This window comes from Branchiostoma floridae, chromosome 18 (genome assembly GCF_000003815.2).
Source record: "Branchiostoma floridae strain S238N-H82 chromosome 18, Bfl_VNyyK, whole genome shotgun sequence".
In the NCBI taxonomy this organism is placed as follows: domain Eukaryota; kingdom Metazoa; phylum Chordata; class Leptocardii; order Amphioxiformes; family Branchiostomatidae; genus Branchiostoma; species Branchiostoma floridae.
In genome coordinates this window covers 15364815-15391180 of record NC_049996.1, presented here as the reverse complement: position 1 = coordinate 15391180, position 26366 = coordinate 15364815, and the positions used below count along the sequence as shown (strand labels likewise).

The following is a 26366-nucleotide window of genomic DNA, read 5'->3' as shown; positions in this document are numbered from 1 at the left end:
AGCTGATAGACCACTGCACAAAGTTGGGCAAATTGGTTCTTTGGTGCATTGACTGAGTTAGGTAAATCAAACCTGGCACAGTAGTTAGACAGAAAGTCAGAAATTACCGAGTTTGGTAAAGCATGATTTAGAACTGTAACATCTTGACATCAGACTAAGATTTTTCTAAGAGGTTGTGGTAGTTGTTGGTTTTTACTACTTACTTGTTACTTAATAAGGTCTCCTTGATATTTGATAAGGTTGTTGGTATTACTTGGGTTTAACGTTTATTTTACTATCAAACTTACCTGATCAAATTTAGTAAAAGTTGCTTGAGAACAGTCTGATAAATGGACATTACTCAAAAAATTTTCATAAATGTAACATTATCATAGACTGAACTGATCATAGACTGAAATATTTGGTAAAAATGTTAAGACTTCGCATTTTAAACCATAACTTTTTTAAGTCACTGATTACATTGTTAACCTAGTCACTGTTTCTTTAGCAAACTAATTTGAGCTCATGGTAGTTTCTCTCCTATTTTTGTCAGAATAATGTAGCTGCTATGGAAAATTATACTACACCATGTGGTAAAGCCCCGTAATTTAGAGCTCGCTGACAACTCGGCCGAGCTAAATTCTTGATTTGTAAACGGGGCTTAAGGAAACTGTTTTGTGGCTGTATTGCCAAAAAGTGCCTGGACAACCAAGATTGTTTTTTCTGGAAAATTTATCGATTACATAGGAACTTAGGCACAACTTTACAGTCTCAGTGTTACTTATTGCTATGTTGTTATGTAGTCAGTTATGTAGGTGTGGCTCTCCTCAAGCATGTGACTTCCATTTAACGTCCTATCTGAGGGATGGCCCTAGCTAAAGCTTGGTACTCATTTTCACCTGAATGAAGTGAGGAAAGTCATGTTAAGTGCCTTTCCAAGGGCGCAAGGTTGGTGACATATCAAAGGCTTTGAACCCAGGACCTCTAGGGTATGCGACAAACACTGCCACAGCGCCGCACGATATCACGGGGCTTTCAAGCTTGGATCGAGCAGGAGCTGAACCAAAGTAAAGTTGTTAATATGGAGTTAACTAGCTGAATCACAAGATTGTCAACGTTAGTTTTCTTCATAAGTTTGGGGGCAAAATACAACAGCAACTGACCTGATCACTGGACACAAGTCTGATGACCGACTCCTTCGGCAGCTGTAAGAACCCTTCCGTTCTCAAGCAGTCTTCTGCATTTTCCTCGATGAAGTGAAGACATCTGACAACAAGGGGATGGATCTCTGTGGCTCCTCCTTAAGAAAGTTTATAGATGTCAAGACAAAAGTAAAAAGGATTTTTCTCACAAATGCACAAATTAAAAAAAGACTGTCTCTTCTAACCTAAGGAGGTAGATCTCTTTGGCTCCTTCTTAAGAAAGTTTTAAATAAAGATGTTAAAAGGAAAAGGATCACATATGCATGTAAGAAACCTTGTTTTTTCTAATCTTTATAGATCTGTGTACTGTTAAAGTATTAAAAAGTTTTCTAGATCATAGGTACGTTGCTGAATCCTAAAAGACGTCTTATAGATGTGGAGAAGGCCTCTATTAGTCTATAATTTGGCAGGGTTGCCAAAGAAATTGGGTGCCCAAAAAAATCTTGACATTAGGCCACACCAATTGAATTTCTTGGTTCACGGATTCGCTCAATCCTATTTTTTGGGAAAAAAAATAAAAATAAAAATTACCACTCAGCAAATTTTCACCATTAATGAAACCATTCACCAACTTTCTGGTGTAGCAAATTGGCCTTTATATCATAAGCTCCTTAAAGTGTGGGTACAGGTGCTGTTACTGTACAAAAATAGTGTTTTTGTACTTTTATCAAGCTGAAAACTTTTTTTCTTTATGTTTTGGATTAGCCGTTACCTTTACCCCAACCATTTTACAATTTTTATTTTCATTTTTATTTCGCCCTCTCGCTCCATATTCTTTATGAAAAAATCCGTGAACCAAGAAATTAAATTGGTGTGGCCTTACATTCAATTATCAAAAATCTAAAACATGTCAACTAGTCTGACCGACAGAACATATCTCTAGAAAGAAACAGATCTCAAAATACAGAACCAACCTTTGGTGGTCAGCGTGGGAACAGTGTTTAAAGCATTCGCCAGGAAGAAGCAGCCATTTTGGACGGTCAGCTGACTGGAGATGTGTTCCTCACAGCTGTACTGTAAGTCTGGTACCCCCATGTCCTGGGCTATCACTAACACCTCAAACACTGTGGTGTCATTCAGTGTCATCTGTACAAAATATAGGATACAACATCACAGTTAACTACCTAAAACACTTTGGTATCATTCAGTGTCATCTGTACAAAATATAGCACACATTAACATCACAGTTAACTATCTAAAACACTGTGGTATCGTTCAGTGTCATCTGTACAAAATATACGACACAACATCACAGTTAACTATCTAAAACACTGGTATCATTCAGCGTCATCTGTACAAAATATAGCACACAACATCACAGTTAACTATCTAAAACACTGGTATCATTCAGTGTCATCTGTACGAAATATAGGTAGAGGATTAAACCTGAATGAAGTGCCTACATTGTACAATTTGTACCTTAGTCTTTGCAATGTTATGCAAGTGTTACACAAGATACATTGTACATGCTGCACATCCTTATATCTTTCTCTGTACGTCGATAAAGATTAGACATCAAGGTAATAAGATATGCCACCAAAATCATATTCTGTTGCTTGAGTAACTGCTATTTTCCATTGTAGTCTGTACAATAGTGAGCCCCTACCTTTCCTGTGTACAGGTAGTTGAGAACACTCCTGAAGACCTCAGGTTTGTACTTGGGCTGTTTGATGGTCATGATTCCCTTCATTCCTGTCACCTGGAAAATAGCACAATGAGGCAACAGCTGTAAAATGGACAGACATGTTGTAACGTTAACAAAAATTCCCTGAAAATACTAAATATAGATAGTATTACTCATTTTCAACGAAGTGGAGTGAGAGTTCGTATTAAGTGCCTTTCTCAAGGGCATAGCATTGTTGTGTAATGCTGGCAAAATGCTACCTCTCAGCCTCAGGCATTCAAAACTATTCCATGGCACAAACCTGTTTAAAAAAAAATGATGACGATGATGATGATGATGACTGGTTTATCATTCAAAAAACAATTCAAATGTACATGTACAAGCCTTGGTAGGCAGCCCTAAAGCTGAATTGAAAAAAAATTGAGACCTGCTCACAAATGGATTCAAACCCAGAATCTCTAACTTTTGAGTGACACAACCGGTTTTAAACACAACCCTGAACCTACCTTACTCCAGAAGTCTCTCTCATACCTTTGGGGCTAAATGCAGTAATTTGCATACAAACTTTACAAAGAGAATGATAGGTGAAATATTTTATGTTCTACTTATACAAAAAAAAATGTGTATCTATATTTCAACATGCTTCTTCCCTCTTCTCAGTAAAACTTGTGAAGACGAACTTACAGTTATCAAATTGTACATGTAGCTAGCTGATGACATTAGATATTTGAAAAAGTCTCCCTTTGTTAGGTGTGCATATTTCTGTTTTACAAGACTTTAGTGTAGCAAAGGTACTGCGTATATCTTTGAACATTGAATAATTCTAGAAGAAAGTGCCTAAAATAGGCCTACCTTGCTCCAGAAGTCCCTCTTGTATCTCTGGTACCAGGGTTGGACAAGTTTCCAAAAATTCACTTTTACTATAGGGCAAGCACATAAAAAATTGACTTGCCCCAACTGATTTTTCATTTGCCCAAAATTCAAATGTCACTTTTATATGCATTTTCACTTCCAGGAATGGAATTCTCATTATTGCCTCTATTTTTCTATGCTTGATGTCATGACTGTACAAAGTAACAAGTATATCAAATTAAATCTATATCTTAAACCTACCTTGCTCCAGAAGTCCCTCTTGTACCTCTGGTACCCCTTACACCGTGCCCACAGGATCAGCCTGTGTGCGTACATAGGAACCTCCTCCCGCCCGACCACGAACATCACGTCTGCCGTGTCGCGATCGTCCAGAAGCTTCTGAAGGTCAGAGACCAGGCTGGGCAGCCCCGAGAACAGCCCGTCGGGAAGCGACGCGGAATGCGGAACCTGTGTTCCCATGGTTACCCTCGCAGTGAAAGCCTACTAGTACCTGAAAATTCAAGATATTTGCAATGTCAGACTTACATGCATAGTTTTAAATCCAGGAATCTCAAAGGCATGACAGGTAACATTTGTGGTGCCTACCTGAAAATTTTCAACAAAAAAAAGTATGGTATCAGACACATAGTCTCAAATCGTATGTGGTGGAATCTCAAAGGCAGAACAACAGTGTTCTTCATCCACAACAAGGGAGTCACATAAGAGCTGACGTATCTGCGACCTTCCTCAAGGCAATTCTGACAATTTCACTTTGCACTGCAGTTAAGATGTTGCTGTCAAGTGTCCTCCCAAGTGTTAGATATTGTCACATATACAGATATTGTTACACAACAAAACGGAGACAATAAACAGGCTAGGCAGCCCCGAGAACAGGCCGTCGGGAAGCGACGCGGAATGCGGAACCTGTGTTCCCATGGTTACCCTTGCAGTGAAAGCCTACCTGAAAATACAAGATATTTGCAGTGTTAACAGCTAGACTGATGTTTTCTATAACACTGCACTACTACATGACAGTATAGCTTATGAGCAGGGTTTAGAAAGAACACTGTAGATGAGGCAAAACATAACCGCTTACTTCCATCGATTATCAACTGGCGCTGTAACATTGGCTGTAATGTTACTCCCTGATTCTGAATAAAGAATATTGTTATTCGGTAATTCAACTACCCAAGTTACCCCCATTACGTATGATGGTGTTACACCAGTACAGCTGCCCCCTCTATCAGATTAGCCTCAAACTGCAGCTGCATCTTGACAGCATCACAACTGCTGACCTGTCTGTTCCCCAATCATCCATCACTCAACCCTAACTTAAACAACTCCATCAACGGGGTATTTATAGGCACTAGCACACCAGATAACATACCATTCTAGCACTTCATCCTTCAAAACCTTGCCAGGATTTCAACAGGAGAAATACTTCTCTGATCAAGTGTCTGTCTCCGTGGGGTTGGGGGCGATAGCACTGTCAGTCACAATCGTGAGGAGACAGGCCTCTAGTTTTCCCATGGCTCCCTCTTGTGAACGATTTTCTCACATTTCATGTTCTGCCTTTTGTTTAGGAGTAAGTTTACGTAACCTATATGTGTTGGTATGAAATCAAACAACATTAAAGGAGTTTTATGCAGTCTAATATTGCAGTCAGTTGAATTGGTATCAATTTCCTTGTAATATATACTTGATTCTAGTAAGTTTTGCTAAGAAGAAAAGGTCACCAGTGGTCCCGAAATCTAATCATTCTTTTCATAGGTCAAAACCTAATCACATACATGTTAACAATCTATCGATGGCTTCTTGAGTTATGTTGTTCATCTACAAACATGGTAACAAATGCAAACAAAAGACCAAGTCCAATTATTTTGGTATTGGAAGTTACAAATTGTATTCTGATTCAGGATGACTTTACCAACACAGTTGAACTTTCAAATTAAGATATTGGCTAATTGTTATTGTTATTGTTATTGTTATTGGGTGCGATGACTACTCTCTCTTGGCAGCCATGGGCTGAATTGAGAGGATCTTACAATAGGCTAAATCGCAAGGGTCTGGAGCACCTGCCATTCGGCGCTTACTCAGGTGATCATGACCTCAACACGACTGTTGCAAGGGTCTGGAGCGGCTGCCATTCAGCGCTACTCAAGTGACCTCAATACGACAGCAATTGCAATTGCCCCATGTGCTACCAAAGGACAGCAAGTTTTTGAGCCACTCACACTGGGAAGGCCGCCTACTCTACTATTACCCTACTGAAGTAGCTATAGTAAAAAAAGATGAGTACACCCCTGCTGTGAACTCTATGGACTACCAGTAGAGGTAAGGAGTAAATAAATCAAGCACAGAGCATGTCGGACATTCCATCTCTGCTCGCTTCCTGTCATCGCTGCTGGGAAACTGACTGAGTCTTCACAGGAACTGTTTGTCAAAACTGGGGGGGACCACAAGCAGCGGGGTGTCAAACAAACCATGGTGGGGACATAGCTTCCTGTCAGGTCGCCACAGTCTACTGTTGTGTGTGTTTGTAAACATAAATAAAGGTAAAGGTAGTCCAATAGCCTTTTTGAGGCAGTAGGGGCAGTCTAGGAAGACGTGGCTGGACAACATAAAGGTCTGAACTGGCCTAAGCACTGAACAGCTCATCAGAGAGGCAGAGGACAGAAGAAGATGGGCACCGTTGCTGGATGTTGTGGAGCCCCTATGACCACTGTGGTTATGGGCTGTCAATGAGTGAGTGAGGGGCAGTGGGTTGTTATCCACTGTGTCTACTGTTGTGTGTGTTTGCAAAGCTAAAGCTAAAGGTAACCACCACCACCAGTCACTGCATACTGCATTCTACAGTCTTTGGAAAGTCCTATAGCTGCATTCAGTCTTTCTTCATCTTTTTCCACTGTGCTTTGCATCCTGCAAGCTTCCTTACCGCTTACCAGTCGCTTGACCGGGGGTCGTCTTGGAGGGGCTTCCTTAGCTCCAGGTAAAGGTAAAGGTAGTCCCACAGCCTTTTTGAGGCTGTAGGAGCAGTGGTCTGTTATCTACTGTGTCTAGGGCACGGTATTGGGAGGCGGAGCCCAACCCTCTCCTTCCACCACCTTTACCTCCACAACCAAAGTCAGGTACCCATTACTTCACATGGGTAGAGTGAGAAAAGTAATGTAAAGTGACAGGATTTGAACCCAGGACCTCTGGCTTCTGGGCTTAACACCCTGCCAAATGTACTAATACTATGGACAGGAGGGTGAAACACTAGCCTGGGAACCATACCATTGAGGCGCTCGGTGGTGTAGGGGTGACCGCCCGTACAGTTAATTGGTACAGGCCGGGGGAAGTTCTTACGGGGTTAGATTAATTTAGTCGCGCCCCTGAATCGAGTAGAAACAGTCGTCTGGCTCCCAGGAATTGAACCTGGACCCACCAGGCTTACTAACCCAACACCATCACCACTGCGCCAAAAGGTTCAGACCTGTTGGCCTGGTCAGTAAGCGACACTTGAAATCCACTGTTACTCTACTCCCTCTTGTCTTCTCTTTTTTGATTTTCGTTCTCAAATTTCTGAGCTTGACATCCCTGTGTCACACATCTTGCCTTTTACTCACGGGGTCGGCATGGGAACCACTGAAACACAAGAGGCGAGTAGAAAGTCTCCTAGCCTCCGGGATTCGAACCCGGGACCACCAGTTCACAAACCAATGCGCTTAAGGCGCTGTCACATAGTTGGTGCGATCGCCCTACGATCGCTAACTTGAGGCATTTTTAGGACAGCCATGCATGTGTCCTATAATGTTCAGCTGTCTTGCTCAAAAAAACCCTCTCTTGGATCCTTGTGGGTGGCTGGCTATGTGATTGCCTGTTTACAAATCCTATTATCAAAATCGATCGACGATCGAATGACCTACATGTGACCGTGCCCTAACCACTAAGCCAAAATGTCCAGACCCATTGGCCTGGTCAGATGGTGGCACTTGAAGCCTAGTCTCCAACCAGATCCACGGTGCGGAGTGTATAGTATCAAACTTCCCGTGCCCGTTTGACTCCCTTAGCCAGCTACACTCCTTGGCCAGCTTTGATACTATCTTATGGCACCGTAGGATCTGCTTGGAGATTACTTGAAGCCCACTATTACAAGAGCATGTTTCCCTTAAAACTTCAAACACAGAATCAGAGTTTACACAAGATCTCCCTCACACTGTAACACCAACATGCCAGCACACACACAAACATTGACCAAGACTCCAGCAACAAAGCTCTAAAAATACACTTCCCGGCAAAATGCTACAGCCAGGAATGCTACTGAACGGTACACGGTATTCTAAACATTCTGTCTGGGGAAATATTTGCTGACTGGCACAAAAATGACGCAGCGGAGTTTTTCAGAGCAAACAGGAAGGAAATCAGTAAACAAGGAACTACTCATACATGTGCTTCTACATCGAAGTACAAACAGGGAAACTAATTCTACATCAAACTGAAAACAAGAAAAATGTTTTGATGTTCGTTCATAGAATGCGCCAAATAGCAATTACTCAAGCAACTGGATATGATTTTGGAAACTGTCACACATTTCACTAAAACTTTCAGGCAGATTCCACTACCTTTCGTTGGTGACATATCCAGTTGTACTTGCTCTTTGCCGTATCTCATTACCTAGATGTCTAACCTTCATTGACTGTTCATAGAATGGTTTAAAAATGCAATATTGCTTTTTATTCATCAGGGCTGTCTCCAGCTTTGAATTTTCTTCCGTCCCACTCATTGTTTAAGGGCATTTTCAGAATCAAATATGTTATTTTTTGTCAAATGTCATTTAAGCTTACAAAAATACATTTTTATCAATTCAATGTTCAGATTTTTTGGACAGATGTGGTAAAATTTGTATACACCTAAGAAGCAAATTTCATACCAGCACCTCTATTGGTGGTATAACCACAATACAGTATAATCTCCAAGAAGATACAGGATCATTCGTTTTATCTTATTCTTCTACAGTAATTCTTTACTGTAATACACCTTTTTTGTCGAAAAGGCATGTGTAAAACACTGTGACTTAGCCAGACCCCTACATCTGCTTAGAGATATCAAACACAGCAATTATCATAACAGATTTATTCCCATCTGGTCCATGATAAGATTTAATTCATTTTGCCCTTTCCGTCAGAAATGAGGCTTTTATAATCCTAATGAAGTCATCTCACGAGTGAATGAATCCTAACCCTGTTAACTGTGAGGCGTGATGCCTTCTGCCCCAGCTGGAGACATGTCCTTAGCTATTATTTCTTCAGGTTAAACGGATCATCTTCAAAAACCAGAAACAGACAACAGTCACTCAGTTTGTCCTTACCTATTGTTTCTTCAGGTTCACTATTATTTCTTCAGGTTAACTATTGGTGAATGGATCATCTTCAAAAACAGACAACAGTCACTCAGTTTGTCCTTAACTATTATTTCTTCAGGTGAATGGATCATCTACAAAAACAGACTACAGTCACTCAGTTTGTCCTGATTTCTTCAGGTTAAACGGATCATCTTCAAAAACAGACATCATTCTCTCAGTTTGTCCTTAATTATTGTTTCTTCAGGTTCACTATTATTTCTTCAGGTCAACTATTGGTGGATGGATCATCTTCAAAAACAGACTACAGTCACTCAGTTTGTCCGTAACTATTATTTCTTCAGGTTAAACGGATCATCTTCAAAAACAGACAATAGTCTTTCAGTTTGTCAGCCTTTATTTCTTTTGTATATTGTAAATGCTGATTTTTTTTTTTTCGGTGTACTTTTATGTTCACGATTTTCACGGTGACGACTGTAACATGAACTTATCATTACCGACAACAAATAAATCGCAGACTTATTTTTTTTACGCGCACCTGCTGCCACAACATCTATTTATTTACCAGTATTCATTCAATCTTCGAAACATATGGAGAGCCCTTCTTGACAGCAAATGTAGAATTAAAAATGAGCTCAAAATGGAGTAAAATGGCAGATGAAGTTATTGAAAAAGAGTGAACCTTTCAGCGTTTTGTTTCACTATGTTTCTGTATCTCTGTGCAATCAATCTTTGTTGTTTCCTGCATTTTATTTATGTCCCAACAAGAAAGTTTCCGAACTAGGACGCAGGTCTTAGAGACAGTCTTGCACCAATGTCACCTTGTTGTGATTTTACATGCACCGAGTGACACAACAAAAACGTGGGGTCATCAGTAGTCTTAGTTAGTCTCTACCAGACTCCGGATCGCTGGAAAATCGTAGAAATGGAACAAATAGAGGAGTAAGCCGGCCAGAGGAATATAACCGGCCAGGGAACAGCACGCGATCCTAGGATCGCGAGCTGTCCCTGGCGGGTTATATTCCTCTCTATTTGTTCCATTTCTACGATTTTCCAGCGATCCGGAGTCTGGTAGAGACTAAGTCTTAGTCAAAAGAAACACTTACGTATCAAGAAACACACTCCCTAATCTGTCATTTGTTAAAAATGACATTTTATCATCTGTCTCTACCGGAACAGACACTAGTTAACTGTTTTGCTTGGAGGCTAGAAAATGTCTTTGAGAAGAACATCCGAACTGATGAGATGGTCCCAGTCTATCAGCCTCCTCAACCAAATTGACTTTTAATAGTGTAAACTCCCCGCCCCACTCGTTAGGGAGATCTTCCAGCTGCCAGCTGTGACCTCTGACCCCCTGGGAAGGTGACTTGTGCAAATCTGGGGGTGGGGAGGGGGGCGAAAGTAAATAAACTGTCCGTTTACTGTCAAGGGGGTTAAGACTTTGGGAAAACATGTTCAAGGAGGGAAAGACATGTGGTGGACTGTTCACAAAACAAGAAAATAGAAGACATTTTGACAGCCAATAGGGAATGACTACTAATATGGTGTGTTATGCCAAAGGGTGGTTATATCGGCTATATAGATACAGAGACTAGTATTTTGACACTTATTTACCCTTTTCAAATTATGCAACAGCTTTCTGTGTAGAGTATTCTAAGTCATTTGCAACTTGCTTTTGATGTCTGTCATCTCTGATAATTGGTTGCACCACTCAGTGGCAGTGCTAGTCTGTGTAATGCAAACTCCCCTATCCGGAGCTTGTAGCCTACTCCCCGGCGCGGCAATGTAGGACGGGCCTAAGAAGCGCGATTAAATCAGGCTAGCCATATGCCTGCACCACATAAACTTGACATCATCCTGAAGGGATCTCTTTCTCCAGGAGTGGAGGAGGCATGGCCAACCACGTAACTTATGATGAACAACGAAAGATTGCTTTTTCTAACATCTCCGTCCATGTAGATGATGTCCCAGCATATGGTTATGTGCCATGACAAGTCTGACCGATAGGACATAAGAGTTTTTGTCAAAATCTCTGTTGCTTTCTTTGCACACGTATACACTCAACACACAGTGGACCAAAGTAACGTTACAGTGTGTGTTAGTGTCCGATTCTCGGGAAACTTTCGGTTTACACAGCGTGTGTTAAGGGTAGTGTATGATTCTTGGGAATCTCTGTGGAACAAGTACACACTGTTTGAGTTTGATTTTTAATAATATGGCAAAGTAATACTGATATCAACAAAATCTGGATGGCCTTCCGCCTGTGGTCTGACCACAGCGTTATCCATCCTCCACTGCAGAATTCCAAAGGCCCCACACTTAGGCACAATCTAGACACGGATTTTCACAATATCGGCGAGCCAACAACCTCTCGCCGACAGCTTTTTTTCAGCGTCTAGATGGAACTGCAATATCGCCATAAAGATATCGGGAAAATTTCTCCCGAAAGGTCCGGACCATTCGTACGATAGCTTAGCAGGTGTCCCCGACAGCTTCCGCACGCGTGTAGATGTGTCCCGACTTCGGGAGGGCTCATTAGCATATAATGCGGGCTCATTAGGCTACATAGCTGTTTATGACTGCAAGCGCCACGGGTGTCCCGCAGCCAACGTTCCAGATCCCTCCCGACATCCCCACAGATATCAGTAAAAACTGTGTCTAGATTGGGCCTTATTCTAACATCTCCATGATGAAAGATCTCCGTCCATGTAGATGATGTCCCAGCATAAGGTTATGCGACATGACGAGTCTGACCACAGCGTTATCCATCCTCCACTGCAGAATTCCAAAAGGCCCCACACTTAGCTCATCATTGTCTAGACGACCCTTATCTGCTGTAATTCTCCATAATGCCCTAACACATCTGCACCCTTATCTGTGCGCATTGTTGGGGGGACATCCTCCTTTGTGTGGAGCTCCACCCAGTCATCTGTGATGAAGTAATTAGTGCCTCGTTGGGGCATGTTGTACCCACAGGTGGTCTTATCAAGATCGGCACAAGATTACAACAAGTCCCCCTACACCCTCTAGCTAGCCTGGGTACCATCCGATTTCTACCGGGGCTCCTTACACTCGCTTCCCTAAAAAAATACTTAGGGTAGCGAGTGTAAGGAGAAGTCAGATAGTACCCAGGCTACCCTCTAGCCTTAGTACCATCCAGAGAGTAGTTTTCTCCTATGTTCGCTTCTGCTATCCGTCTGGAGATTTACGCATTCAAACCTTTTGGTGGTAACATCAATTGACCAGCAAAGTAAGGAATAGGTTCCAGAGAACTTGTTCGATGACAAAATTTCAGGGATTGGAACAAATTATGTTGGGCCTTGGAAAAAATGTTGTGTTTCCAGTTTCGATCCTGAAGAAATTAGGGTCGGTAGGTAGGGATTATCTTTTTTTCTTGTAATATTTTTAGGCTGGCCAAAACTCGAGTGTGACATATTACAATACAGTTGATCAAAGTAAACTGAAATGTAGCATGAGGATACTTGTCTCTTAAACTTTAAATTTTGTGCATAAAAAGATAATTTATCCTTCATTAGATAGGTCAAGCAGCATTCTTACTTCAACAGGCAGCAGGCTGAATAAAAATTCTAACTGGAAGCCATGTGGCTCCACTGCCCAACGAAAAAAAGTCTAGGGTCGGCAGGTTTTCTAGGGTAGGTAGGGAAACAGGAAACACAACATTTTTTTTCCTAGGCCTTACAACAAGTCCCCCTACACCCTACCCATCGCCTACTGTGAACCATCAGGCGCCAATTTTAATATTTATGCCACCTATGAGGTCCTGACTTGAGTGCTGTGCGGGCAAAAGCAATCAAAATGTCTCCCCGTAGATTGGAAATAAAATTGCATGTAATTAACAGCACTATAATTATGTATTAATGTAACGATAGTAATCTAGAGAGAATAAGGAATGTTCTTTTTATAAAGAGGAAGTAGATGATTTGATGTCATTAACTTTAATGCATTTTTGATGGAGTTGTACCGATATGTGACTATTACAGCAGATGAGCATTATAGAACTTTCCTTTCACTTACGTGACTTAGGGATTCACAAAGTTATTAGTTATACAAGTAAAGTTACAACTTAAAGTTACACAAGGACAGTTGTGCTATGTTGGTGTACAGTGATAAAAGATAGAGTTTTGGAGAATCAAAAGGGAAAGGAATATGTACTGAATACTTAATGTTATTTGCCTTAGTTTTAATGTTATCATATTTCGTTTACTAAAAAATTTTCAGCAAAGGCATATTCATCTTTTAGAAGTTAGAACTTGCACAGGGTTCTCCATAAAACATACTACTACTAGCTTGATGTAGAAGATGCAAACTGGACAATTTTCCTCTTTTCCTTTATCTTCTTTTTATCATATTTTAGACTACCAGTGGCCTAGACACCTGCTGTAGCGCTCATACAACTGTGTGGCCCAGGGGCTACATATAGAGAGAGGCACCACTCTATACAACAAAGATACAGAAAAGATTTTTGTTTTGGTTTTAACTATTACTATATCTTAGAAATTAGAATGTGCTGAAAAAATTTTAAGTTTGTTATGGATTTTCCATGTTTTCCCAAACTTCTGACACACTTCTTCACTGCATCGTGATAGATTTTTTTACTCACTTTAAACTACTAGCATATCTTTGAACGTCCTGAAAATATTTGATGTTCGTTACAGATTTTCCACGTCTTCCAAAACTGTTCTGACACACTTCTTCACTGCATCTATTCCTAGTTCTTCTCCAATGACTCTCATGATCATGTCATCTGCTAACACATGTTAGAACGTGCTGAAAAAATTTGACGTTCGTTACGGATTTTCCATGTCTTCCAAAACTGTTCTGACACACTTCTTCACTGCATCGATCCCTAGTTCCTCTCCAATGCCCCTCATGTCTTCTGCTAACATATCTTTGAACATCCTGAAAAAATTTGACGTTCATTACGGAGTTTCCATGTCTTCCAAAACTGTTCTGACACACTTCTTTACTGCATCAATCCCTAGTTCTTCTCCAACGCCCCTCATGTCATCTGCTAGCCTCCCTCCACAACATCTGTTCAAAAGCACCAGACACTCCGTGGCAGACACACAGATCTCTTCCCGAACATTTTCCGGCGTCCTACTCTCATCCATCGACATATCGATCAAGAGCTTTAGCAAGGCTTTTGCTAACGGCTGTGCGTGGTACGGCATACGCGGCCATGTGTGTATGATCATCGTCTTCGTTGCCATCAGTACGTCTTTTCGCGCGGATTCTACAGGTCCGTCACAAACCTCCAGATATTCGTATAACACATGTAGAAGTCGGTTCAGGTGCCGCACGCAGCGGATACCCATGTGTTGTATGATGAGATACAGATGCTTGCAGTACGCACGTCTCATGGCTATCTTCCCTTCGTGCTGCATGTTACTCAGTATATGGCGGAGTAAAGCGTCCGATTGGCTCGCCTTTCGAGGAACTCCTTCTTCATTCTGCACCTTCTCCAAGACTGCACAAACGTCAAGCAAACATGGCACGGCTTTCTCTACCAGTCGCGGCTCCTGCGAGTACAGCGTAGCTTGAAGAGCATCGTAGATGACCCCAGCACGGTTGTACCATCTCAGCTCTGCAGCGGGGGTGTTCCTCAGCACATGCTGTAGGCAGTCAACACCAAGCAGTCTGTTCTCCAGCTGGTGATCGTCCAAGAACAACAGAACAGGGGGGAGGACACTATTGACGTAGTCAGACAGGTGAGGGCGGGCTACACGGAGCACACACCAGTGGAAAACATGTCTAGTGGACAGATTCTTCTTCCAGGTGTCTCTCCCAAGGTTTGGTTTTAGCAAGCTCAGAATGGAGCCAAAGATGCCGACTTTACCCGCGTCATCTCCACAAAGCATTTCAGACTCGTTTTCAAAGTCGCAACATCGCATGACTAGCGACAGAGTATCCTGTGCACAAGATGCACAACGGTCATTACTCCACGGCTGTTTTGCTCCAAGGTATGCAATACAGCCACATGCAACACTGGGTGCAATTTTCTTAAAGACCTTTCCCTTCAAGTCTTGAAGTCTCTGCCAGTAGTTGGAGTCTTCATTTCTATCCAAGGCCCTCAGGAGCTCACAAATGACTTTAAGAACATCTGGTGTCACCTCCTGAACATTTGTAAAGTCTTCATCATGAATGATTTCCTCCTCACTTGGTCTTTGGTCTGAGATTCGAATGGCGGACAGAAGACTGCATACATAGGCAACGTATTGTGTGGACAATGCCTCAGTGTTAGTGTCATCTGGTACTAACCAGCTTGTAGGACTTTGCTGGAATATCTGTGAAGATTTATCGAGAAGTGACGCCTTCTTTGGAACATCCTTCCCTATTTCTGCACACAACTCGGACAGTACTTCTGCAACAGTGTACGTTTTCAGGATGAAATCTACGTGGTCACGGTCGGATCGGGTGTTGTCGTCTCCAGAGGTTTCGCTCAAACCTAACTGCTCGAGCAAGCGCGGTAAGTTGGCCACGCGGTCAGCCATAGCGGACGTTATCGCTCCCTGTAAACAACAGTGTCAGTGTAAGCAGAGGAGCTGAATGTTACAATGTAGAGTAAGACAGAGGACCACGATAGTCAAACTGCTGTGATTTCTTTTGATTGAGAGATAGAAGACCATCTAAATCATCATTTGTGGGTGAAAACATCTCTACACAGACATATTTCTAAGCCATTTCAAACTAGCGTGATTTCTTTTGATTCAGAGACGGTAGACATGTTGATCCTCATTTGTGGGTGAAAACATCTTTTACTACAATGTTATATTTCTATGCCATTAGGTAATCAATGCTTGTAACATTCAGTTACTCTGTTCACATCTACCACTACATGTTTATAAATGTATATCTGTATATAGAGATTGAGGCATTCACCTGGCTTAAAATACACACATACTGCCTGCAAATTACAGGGAAAAAATCTACAATTGCAGGGGAATATACTTCCTCAAATATCTACTTATTCTGATACTACCAGTGTGCAGTTCCAACCACAGAGTTGATAACTGAGCATTTGAGAGATGTAAAAAAACTGTATATTTGATTTAAGTTAACATCCTCTTGTGAGAGTTGGTTCTTTGCACTAGATATGCAAAAGTCCGAATAAACAGTCTTGTTTACTTTTTCTGTTATCATTGAAGACCTGTACCTAAACCTCTGTACTTGATGTAACATTTTGTACGCAGCCCGAGCTTTGTACCATACTGTACTCCAATAAATTGTCTGATGTGTATGCTTGCCTACACGTCCACTTCTATGGAAACCAAACTTTTATACACAAGATTCTAGCTACCATGCTATTATTTCTGTAAAACTGTGTTAGTATTTACATTACAATATCAGACCCACTGTAAAAAAATGTTGATATGACCCTCCAAGCTGACAAAAGACCTTCTAATCACAAGCAGTGTAAACAGGTATGAATACCATTACAATAATGTCAACATTTCATCTCCCATTTCCTAATTCTCTCCACATCGTGGAAGAGTTAACAGCCCCTTCCACACCATCCCCTGATTGGTCACTTTGCTACCTTGCCATTACCATCGTACCTAGAACCCAGACACACACTGCAACTAGTCTGCAAAAACATCTGTCTCCAAAGAGGACCCAATTCTATCAGCACTCCCCAAATTACTTCTATCATTGTTTCAGCCACATTACTGTTATAGTGTAATCACAGCGTGGGTCTTTGCAGACAATTTCACATCATCGCAGACAAAACTAACAGCCTGAAAATCTGTGGGTAGCACAAAACAAGCTTTTCACACCTATTTTGTAGCATGCATCTACTGCTGGAACAAGGTTACAATGGCCATTGTGAAAGTATTAGGTTGAAACAAAGGCTTTAAACTGTACTTTGATTTCTAGATAGTGCTCTATAACTGTCTTAAGTGCCATCCAAACTTACAATAATGTTACTCAATACCCAAGGCACTGTACTGTTCCATTACCGTTTTATGATAATAAGACCAATGCCAATGCATCATTTCACATAAAGTAACTCATTTGTTAGAAAAAAACTTACATGCAATGTTCATGTTTGGGTCTCTACATTGAATGTTTATCAATGATAATAGCACACATTTGTTAATATTCAAATGGTTGAAACCATAAAGCAAACAATTAACCACAAGATAACCCGTCCCCATTCTTGCAGTTTAAAACTGCATATCCAGTAATGCAGTTTGAGAAATTACATGCACAATAGAACTATTTATAGGTTTCTCCAAGACACAGTCAATGTGTTTAACAAGATTGTTGGCTTCCTTGAAACAAGTTGTACACAAAGTAAGGCTGACAGATATGACCAAATATGGGGAAAACGACAGAAATGGACGTATGACAGGATGTGAGGAAGTGTCTACTACAGTAGTCTACATGCAACACAGGAAAACATGGATGACTTCATACATTCAACAATAGAATTAGCAAATGGAGAAATAAGTCCCACTGTTATTCACAAAGCACCAAATGCACCCACACAGAAGCCAGAACAAATACTATAATTACAACACATTTTCCCTCACAAAACACAAAAGAAATTAATTTGTCACATAATGACCAAAATGTGTTCTTCTGCCTGGGTGGTGTGAGAATGATCTTGTGGAGCTTTTGTTGGAACTAATCTGTGAAGTAAAACAGATCAGTAATTTTCCCTCCCATCGTTACAACTCCATTGTGGGAGCATCAGAGGGGGATGGGCAGTACAATCGCTTACTTCACACCTTATAGAATGACAGACAACGGCTAATGATGTGGACACACATAATCGTTAACGAGGGGAAAGGAAAACGAGAGAGGAACTCACCTGTAATTTACCTAAGGTGTTGCACAGTTGGTCTTAGGTATGTTGGCCAGCTACAAGACGTCTTCCTTTAAGAAACCTGTGAAAGACAAGAAATAGTCGGTAAGACTAACCTGTAATCTCCGAGCAAGAAGAGCTGAACATCTCCTTGGAGAGTATACATATGTAACATTACGTACTACAGATACTATACATGGATAGATTTATGCTCCCATGTATACTTACTTTGTTACTAAAAGTAAAAATGTGCTATTCCTATCGCAAAGATGAAAATTCATTGTTGGCAAAAGACCAAAACAAACAAACAAACCTGAGAAGTTGAGGTCCACTCAAAAAATCAAAATAAACATTTGTTTACTCATTATTTTTGTTTCTATCATCATTGTCATTGAAAGTTAGACATTTGAAGACCACAACCTCTGCTTTGGTGCCTATACCTGTACATGATGTTATGTTTAGGTACACAGCCATATGTAAGCATTCATACCTACAGCAATACACCTTCCTGCCTATTATTTGCATAATGCAAGTAATACTTATAGATAACAAATCATCAAGACATTCCACAAGCAAGACTATAAAAGTAAGCGTGTATTCACAAAGACCAAAGACTATAAATATACCATAATGTTATAATAAAGATCAATCAAGATAGCTTTTTTTAATTTACAATCTTCTAAATGTTCAACAGTTTTTATTGCCATATAACATGATGTATAGCTCAATGGTATTTCTAAAGTTCAAGTTGAATCAAATCTGACAGTAAAAGCAATAAAATGTTTGAATAGGTCAATCTGTTGTTATCAATGGCTGGTCTTATCATACTCACAAATGCTATGACAATTATCACAATACAAACACTGTAAATGTTGTCTTTATGGTTGCCAATACACATGACAGACTCCATAGTGTCTATGTAGCTAATTATGGCTCCTTTGTGGACAGTCTATATACATAATGGCTCTATTGTTCAACAGTTGTTTGTTACAACATATGACAAGTTGAACAGTAATTCTAGCAAAGGCATTTGACAACTTGCATTCAAGCAAAAGACTACATTTGTATTTAAAGTATGTCCGTGAACAGTTTTATTAGGTTGGCAATTCACTGTACATATAACAAAATTTTACACTACAGTGTTTTTTAACCAACATTTCAGTGACCATCTGTCACTTTCTTCAGGGCAATTCTGACTAGTAATTCACCATTGTACTGCAGCATAGGTGGCGCTGCTAACAGATGTAGTCCCAAAAAAAAGTGAAAGTATTTACAAATGTAATTGTTACATGGACAGTTAATCTGTTAATGTCACTGTGGTGCAATGCCGTGCCAAATGTAGTGAAATATTCTTGTCCGAATCTCTATGACATATTACATACAGTAGACCCTTTTGTCATTTATTTACAATACAGGGATCACCTGTCAATTACAGTACATACTTTAATTTGCTCCTTCGAGTTTGATCCATGGAGGAAAATTCTTGTGCAGACGATAACAACAGAAACGTTATACAATGTGTTACAAATATCACAATATCATTTGGGGTAATATTTGCACTGTTGACAGGATCATCCTGTCAATAACATATGGTACAAATTGTAACTGACAGGATAAATCATTCAGTCTGTAGTTCAATTTCCCACTATTGACAGGATCATGCTGTCAACAGTGGAAAAATGTCTGCTTTTCAACTTGATAGGATCAACCGCTGACATACCGAAATAAGTTTCTTCTAGATATGCTGTCATCTTTCGATGCCCCCCTCCCCCTAACATCATCTTCGATTCATTCTAAAACGCAGCTGCAGAGGCATTTAAATCGGCCCTACGACCCATTCTGGTAAGATTAAAGGTCTAAAATTGGTCCATTTTTACTTTCCGACGGCAGAAGTCCTAATCATACGGGTAGGGAAAATTTAATTGCCACCGAATCGACGTTTTCGCGCGCCAAAAAACAAGGGCTGCAATTTTTGCCACACGGAGGGTCATTTTACGAATCGATAAACACCATTCAGCGTCCAATCAACTCTTCTTTGACCACTTAGAAGTATCCTTTCCCTTATCGACCAGCGAAGGAAGGGGATTTGCTGGTCTGCATGTTCTTAAATCCCGGCAACAACCGGCGAACGTTACGGACAACTCACCCAACTTGTGCTGATAAAAATCTCCATTACTGGACCAGCCCGTTTTGCGGCACTACTGCAAACTGTCGTCCGATTTTCTTCCTGTTTCCCATTCAAGGCAATGTTTGACAGAGAGCAGATGTTAGGAGATTTACCTAGAGAATCGGGTCTACTTTCCGGTGAGTAGTGAAAACGTTTGGCTTTTTAGACCTATAAGATTAGATAGTTTGTGGGGAGATGCGCTTCTCATGTGACCTTTGACCTGTCGTTAATTACGTTATCGTAATCATGTCAACATGGCGGAGAATGTGAGTGAACTTTCAGGTAGGTGTCTCTTCCGGGGTTTGTGACTCGGTGTTTGACTTGGGGTTTTCTGACACCTGTTTGCGGGCTTTTATCACCCACTTCGCCGGAGAACAAATCCGAAGTTCAGCCTGGGTTTGTTTTTGTAGGAATTGGCGTGATTTGGAGCTTGTTTAGGTCCCCAACAGGGGGTTGATTCGGGGTGTGTCGCTTCACAGCGTGTTAAGTCAGTGGGTAGGTGACCTGAGGCGGAAAGGCAGGCATGTTCGCACGGCATGTCGTCAATCCTGGCTTTCCAGACGAGTTTAGCCACCTGTCAATCACTTTAACCCCTCCGTTCGTCAAATCTTCAACTAACACCACCCCTAGAACCTAGTCAAAGCACTTGTATACTGAAACGGTGCTTTACACTTGCGCTGCGTTCATTCAAAGTTTGGTGGGGCGCCTTTAAGAGTTAATTTCCGTCCCGAAAAACAATTTGTCGATGAATCACGCTCGACTGGAGGTCAGTTGGTTGGGTTCGATCAGCCCAAACATTGCCCCGTGCAAAGACAACTGTTTTCATACCCGCACGCAGTGGCGAAGCCCGATCCGCCTGCGCGCAGACATGTGTCCTTTATCAAGCCGTATGTTGATGCGTTAAGTACCGCGAAGAATGTCAGGAAACGACAGAAACGTTCACATAAATCGACTTTTCCCACGTTCAAAATTTAAAGATTTTGTTCTCACAAAACTTAAGTCGAAATTTCTTTGTTTGTTAAGGCGAAATGCACAGTGGTTTCTTCTCCTAGCTTGTGCGTTTCGCGCTGTTGGTTTTAAGATTAATGATTCGGAAAAGATATGCTAGCCGTCGTAAATACTGCAGTTGTTTAGCTGGGTTGTCAAAGAGCGATGTGGACTATTTGGCCTGTGGCAGGATCGTATATCTCATGGCGGTCGTGTTGTCTACAGTTGGAGGCCTTGGACGTTTGGAAATTTTGCGCTCATTTTAGCGCCGGTCATGTGTGCTAGCCTGGCTGTCCGATCAAATTATGGGCATGGGAAACTGTCGTGTGGTCTTTTCTAGAAGCTGTCGTACGAGAAAGAATGAACCTCGTAGTCTTGGGGTTTCATTCAAGCTCGGGCTGTTGTGTAATTATGTTTTTAGCCAATGTATTAAGGAGACAAAGGAATGATTCTATAGCGTGCTGATATAATCCCTGTTTGCTGTTCACGTCACGAAACATAACACACAGCATACACAAAAGGCGACTGAACGTTAAGAAATAAGCATAATCATATCTCGACATGTTTTCATACACAGACGTTAACATGGCGCGATTGTGAGCGATGTGACGCCCGTCTGGGGTTGGCAGTTTGGCACGTGTGACAGACAGCTTGTAGAGCAGGGCGGGATAATTGCTGTAATTTTCGCTCCCTCTGTCACGCCATTTAAAAAGGTGCACTTTTCCGTGTGCTAATCCCATCTCCTGTCCTGTCCTCACAATTTTACGTATCATTACCTCATCGAGTTGGAAAAAAGAAAAGATTAGTGTATAAAATTGGAGCTGACAGCCCCTTTTTTGTAGAATGTGGTTTGGCCATGAAAGATGCTGTCCTCCCTCCGGATATGTTGGTTTAGTTCCAAAAGCAGGCCTTAAGCCGTGTCTCTCTAGACAAACACGCAGCTCGAGTTTGTTATTGAGTTATGATAGCATCGACTACATAATACCGTCCCTCCCCTTAAATTATCTGCCCCCCCCCCCCCCCGCATAGTTTCTGGTTCCTCCCGCTTGTCGCTGACGTTGATGCTAAGGATCTCACCATATGATCACCTGTCACATCGGGACGTAGACTTCATCTGACTTTCTGACCCAGAAAATCACTTTTCGTTCACGGGAGGGTCCCGGCCCGTCCAGTCTCCACTCTCGGCGCCTGGCTTCTACCAAGCCGCCTGCAACCCAACCTCAGTACGGTAAGCTACGAGAAAACCCTTACTAGTGTTCCGGAGGGCCTTGTTTCTATGCCATCTGGACTTATAGATTGGCTTGGTAGTAATTGTTAATGGCAGGGGCAGTAGACACCCTGTCGTGCCCATATATACCTGGTAAAGGCTAGAGACCGTCTATATATGCCTGGGCGCGCGTCCAAACGTTTAATGCGCCTTGCCTCATAAGCCAAGTAAGCACTACAAGACACCTAGTGGGAGCTAAGTAGAGGCACTGGAGCGGGAGAAGACGTGATCCCAGGGGGTAAGGAGTGATGTGGCTACCTGCTGCAGCTCTGATTTATCAGGTAAGCAAATGCCTTGTTTCAAATTTGTCGCTACCCTATTCCGTGCACCACATGCGGTGTGGCGATACAGATCAGATGTGAGGCAGCATTAACAAGCGTGTAGCCATGTTAAAGTACGGTTAGCGGATGTCTGTGGACATTTTCTGCGTATTTCTGGACACGATTTTGTCCTGGCGTTTTTAAAGTTGCAGTTCCGTACACGTTTGGAGAAGGAAACGTGTTTTAGGTTGAAGCTGTGCTGCGCCCCTAGCCTGACTGCTGACGGCTTCTAATTAGATACCTGACATTTTTGCACCGTCAAGACCCATTTTCCCCGTCAGTGGTTTTAACGAGAATACTCAGGATTCTGGCCACATCTCCTACACATGCAACATGTAGCAGTTCGGGTGGGATTCGGTTTCTCCTCTCCTGGCAGGGGGATGGAGGCACCTCCTCGGTCTTCAGCTGTGCCTCATTGAAATTCCCGAGCGCGACCCGAGGTACGGTGGAGTTACCGGTGTGTCAACAGCACAGGGCCGGGTTACACTGCGCTAAACACCGCCTGGCACCTGTGATACAACACGGTCACATATACATATACATATACATACGCACACGCACGCACGCACGCACACGCACATACGAGTACACACACACACACACACACACACACAATCACACACACATACACATACACACACACACACACACGCATACACACACACATACATACACACTCACGCACACACACACACACTCAGACAGACAGAGCACGTACACAATCACACAAACACGCGCGTCCTACCACCTACGCCTTAATCGCTGAGGTTCATATCTAAGATTACCACAGACAATCTAAGGTGACGTTATACCCATAAGTCGCTAGCTAAGCTTGGGGACTCGGCACCTCCTTGATGTGACTTAAGGCGCTGGGTTTAAGGAAGTCCCCTTGAAGGATCTTGCCTTGAGTAGCGCGGATTTACCCGCTACGTGATCGGTTGTGCGGATTTTGTGTGAGCATTGATTTGTATAACCTTGGACAAGTGCAAAGTCAAGAGGGCGGGTAATACTGTACGGGTAGTTTCTGTTGCAAGCGCTATTACGTACGACTTGTATTTGCATCCTTGAGTATGTCGTAGTCTTATTCCTCTGGAAACCTTAACCGGGCTTACAGCGGAAACACCGTATCAACTCAAACCACTTCTTGTAACTGATACATTTTACAACTAAAACATTGGGGATTTACAGCAATGACGAAGAGATAAGGTAAAAGGGGGCACGTCATGTGTACTGAAGTTTCACCCCAACCCCACCCCGTTCTCGGTATGGACTTGAAACATAGTTTGGGTTTCTGAAGTCCAGCGAAATAAAGTAGAGTAAAAAAATACAAAAAGCAACTGAAATGCTCAACAAAATATATATTTGGGTTATACATTTATATCATAAAAATCAAACAGGGGGAACGAAAAATCAGAAGCGTTTCTTTCCCGTCGATTTGATAGCCTGGAGGCGGCGCCATCTTGGCAGGGCTGAATTTTTCAGGTGTACTTTTCGAACGTGAGTCATTCACCCTTCCTTGGTTACGCAACTCCCCACAGGCTGCGTTCTAGACTACAACTGGCCGTGTTCTGACCGAGAAACGTACGTTGTGGTTGGGACTAAATGAACCGTGTAAGAAGTTAGTGTTAAAGATTACTCGCACAGCGGGGAGTTAGAGTTTAGCCAGCCATTTGGAATTGATGATCTTCATCGCCCTGACAGTTCCTAGGTCAAAACGGGTTTAGTGAAGAAGTCGGGTTCAATCCAAGACTCGAGGCCGTACATAAATCTAGATACTGGAAGCTGGAATTGTATTCAAGTTTCAGTCAGAACAGGTTTGCCGGTACGGTTTCCTGAGCAGCATATTTCGTCTTGACTCGTCTTGAGTCCTGAATTTGGTCGTTACCGGAAAGAACAACAGTTGATTTTTGGCACAGAAGAAACTTTGCCCTTTCTTCAGTTTCTAGGAACCTGAGTCAATCTGTTTCCGTGTAAACGGGACCAATTTTTGTCTTGCCGCAGTTTTCTTCATAAAACATCATTGGTTCTCGGAACTGGGGTCGCTAGAGTGAACAGGGGACGGTCCATGCAGTTGTTGAAGAACTGAACAACTGGACCCTCCTTGGCGTTACTTCACGCTGCTCTAGCTGTTCCCTACCCTTTGTCCAGAAGCAGTAACGGTCGTTCCCGTCCTTCTGTGAAGACATTTGTAGTTCCCAAACCCCGCGGACTTGCCGTCCGGCCCGAAGGGGGGTTGGCCCGTCGGATTTATGACCTGTCACCCACGGCTTGTTTCATTCGCCTGATTTTACGACTCCGACTCGCGTATCGCGCAGCGGGGTGCCCATTTACGGCACATCGATTATTACGATTTTTGATGGAGCTTGCGGAGATGATTGTCCAGATACAAGAGGCGATCCATCAGAGGTGAAAGCAGGCCCGAACCTGAAATATTGGATGCTCTGTTTTCATATGTGTGTCTGCGCGACCTGGGTGCCCCCCTTGGAGACACTCTTGCACGAGCTAGTCAATAACTCAACAAGGGAAGTCGACACTCGCTTTTAGAGCCCGGCCATAAATTTACGGTCGATACGCATGCATATACGTGTACTGATGGTGGAAGGATGGGATACTGTAAATGCAGAAATGTTCGCGGTGGATTAATTTTCGCGGTTTTCGCGGTGGCCACTTCACCGCGAATTTAAAACCACCGCGAACATTTTTCCACAACAGTTAGAGACTACAGTGCATGATGCTACCGCGAAATTGAAACCACCGCGAAAAGTCCCTTTTCTCGCTACCGCGAAATTAAATCCCCGCGAACTTAAATACATTTATAGTATACCAAGTAGCTTTTATACGGTCGGTGGGGTTGGGAATGATGTAGGGAAGGTCTTTCACCTAAGGCCTACGTCACATTTTCAAACCGGGGCCCGGCCTTCGGGAACGAAAAGTATGATATAAAAGACACCAAACTATACAAGACGTTAAGAGAATAGTCGTGGGCATTATTAATTTGGGCAAAATTTTGTGTATACATTTCTATTTTTTGTTTCAACAAACAGCCCGACCGAAATGTGACGCTAGCCTAAGCGGTCCTCGGTCTTTCATTTTCCTCTTTCTCTCCCTCCCTCTCTCTATCTCTCCTTTCTCCCCCCTCTCTCTGTCTCTGAGTCTCTGTCTCTCTCAATATCTTATCTATATATCTCCATCACCCATCTTGGAAACACGCACTCTTTCTCATGTTCCTCAGCTTCCCCCATTAAACCCGATACGAAATGACTCATTCTGTAGCGAATGGCAACTAGAGCCTCTAGAGACGAAAAGGAATACACCAAAGCGGCTTTCTGATTTTTGAGAACAGAAAAAGGAAAAAATGCGTTAAGGAAAAGATCAAGACAAGAGAGATCATCAGAAAAATAACATGAGATCCAAAATTTCCGACAAAAAGGCACCTGCAGTTCCAAACAATCAGTTAGAGGGATAAAACACATATCACTTCTTCCTCTCTCTCTCTCTCTCTCTCTCTCTCTCTCTCTCTCTCATATATATATATATATATATATATATATATATATATAGACTATTATAGAAGAGACAGAGAGAAATAATTTTTTTACTACGTGTATATGAAAAGACACAAATAAGGAGATGACTCAATATGAAGAGTGCAGACGATACAGTGTGCGAACCTGCATACCAAATATTATTTTATTTTTCCCTCTCTATACGTGTTATGAAAAGAAACAAAGAAGAAGATAACTCAATTTATAGAGTACAGACGATACAGTTCCGCTTTGAATGGCCGTCCGTCATGG

General features: G+C 42.1%; 2 protein-coding genes across 4 annotated transcripts in view; one reads left to right on the top strand and one right to left on the bottom strand.

Annotated features, from left to right (window-relative positions):
* The window catches only part of LOC118405470 (BTB/POZ domain-containing protein 19-like), a 34977-nt gene extending 14837 nt beyond the window's left edge, over positions 1-20140 (bottom strand). The window contains exons 1-6 of the mRNA XM_035804973.1: positions 19975-20140; positions 17835-17910; positions 3919-4158; positions 2788-2880; positions 2096-2267; positions 1143-1279 (exon numbers count right to left, since the gene is read on the bottom strand). Coding sequence (XP_035660866.1) covers positions 1143-1279; positions 2096-2267; positions 2788-2880; positions 3919-4137 — 621 coding nt within the window. The 5' untranslated portion in view covers positions 4138-4158; positions 17835-17910; positions 19975-20140. The remainder of the gene's footprint in view (positions 1-1142; positions 1280-2095; positions 2268-2787; positions 2881-3918; positions 4159-17834; positions 17911-19974) is intronic.
* The window catches only part of LOC118406142 (frizzled-8-like), a 37910-nt gene continuing 31527 nt past the window's right edge, over positions 19984-26366 (top strand). Inside the window, exon 1 of one of the 3 annotated variants that reach the window (XM_035806018.1) lies at positions 19984-20132. The gene's annotated coding sequence lies outside the window, so the exon portion shown is untranslated. Of the gene's footprint in view, positions 20133-20226; positions 20278-22071; positions 22211-26366 lie in introns of those variants that run through there. The other 2 variants (XM_035806014.1, XM_035806021.1) reach the window with 2 other exon arrangements.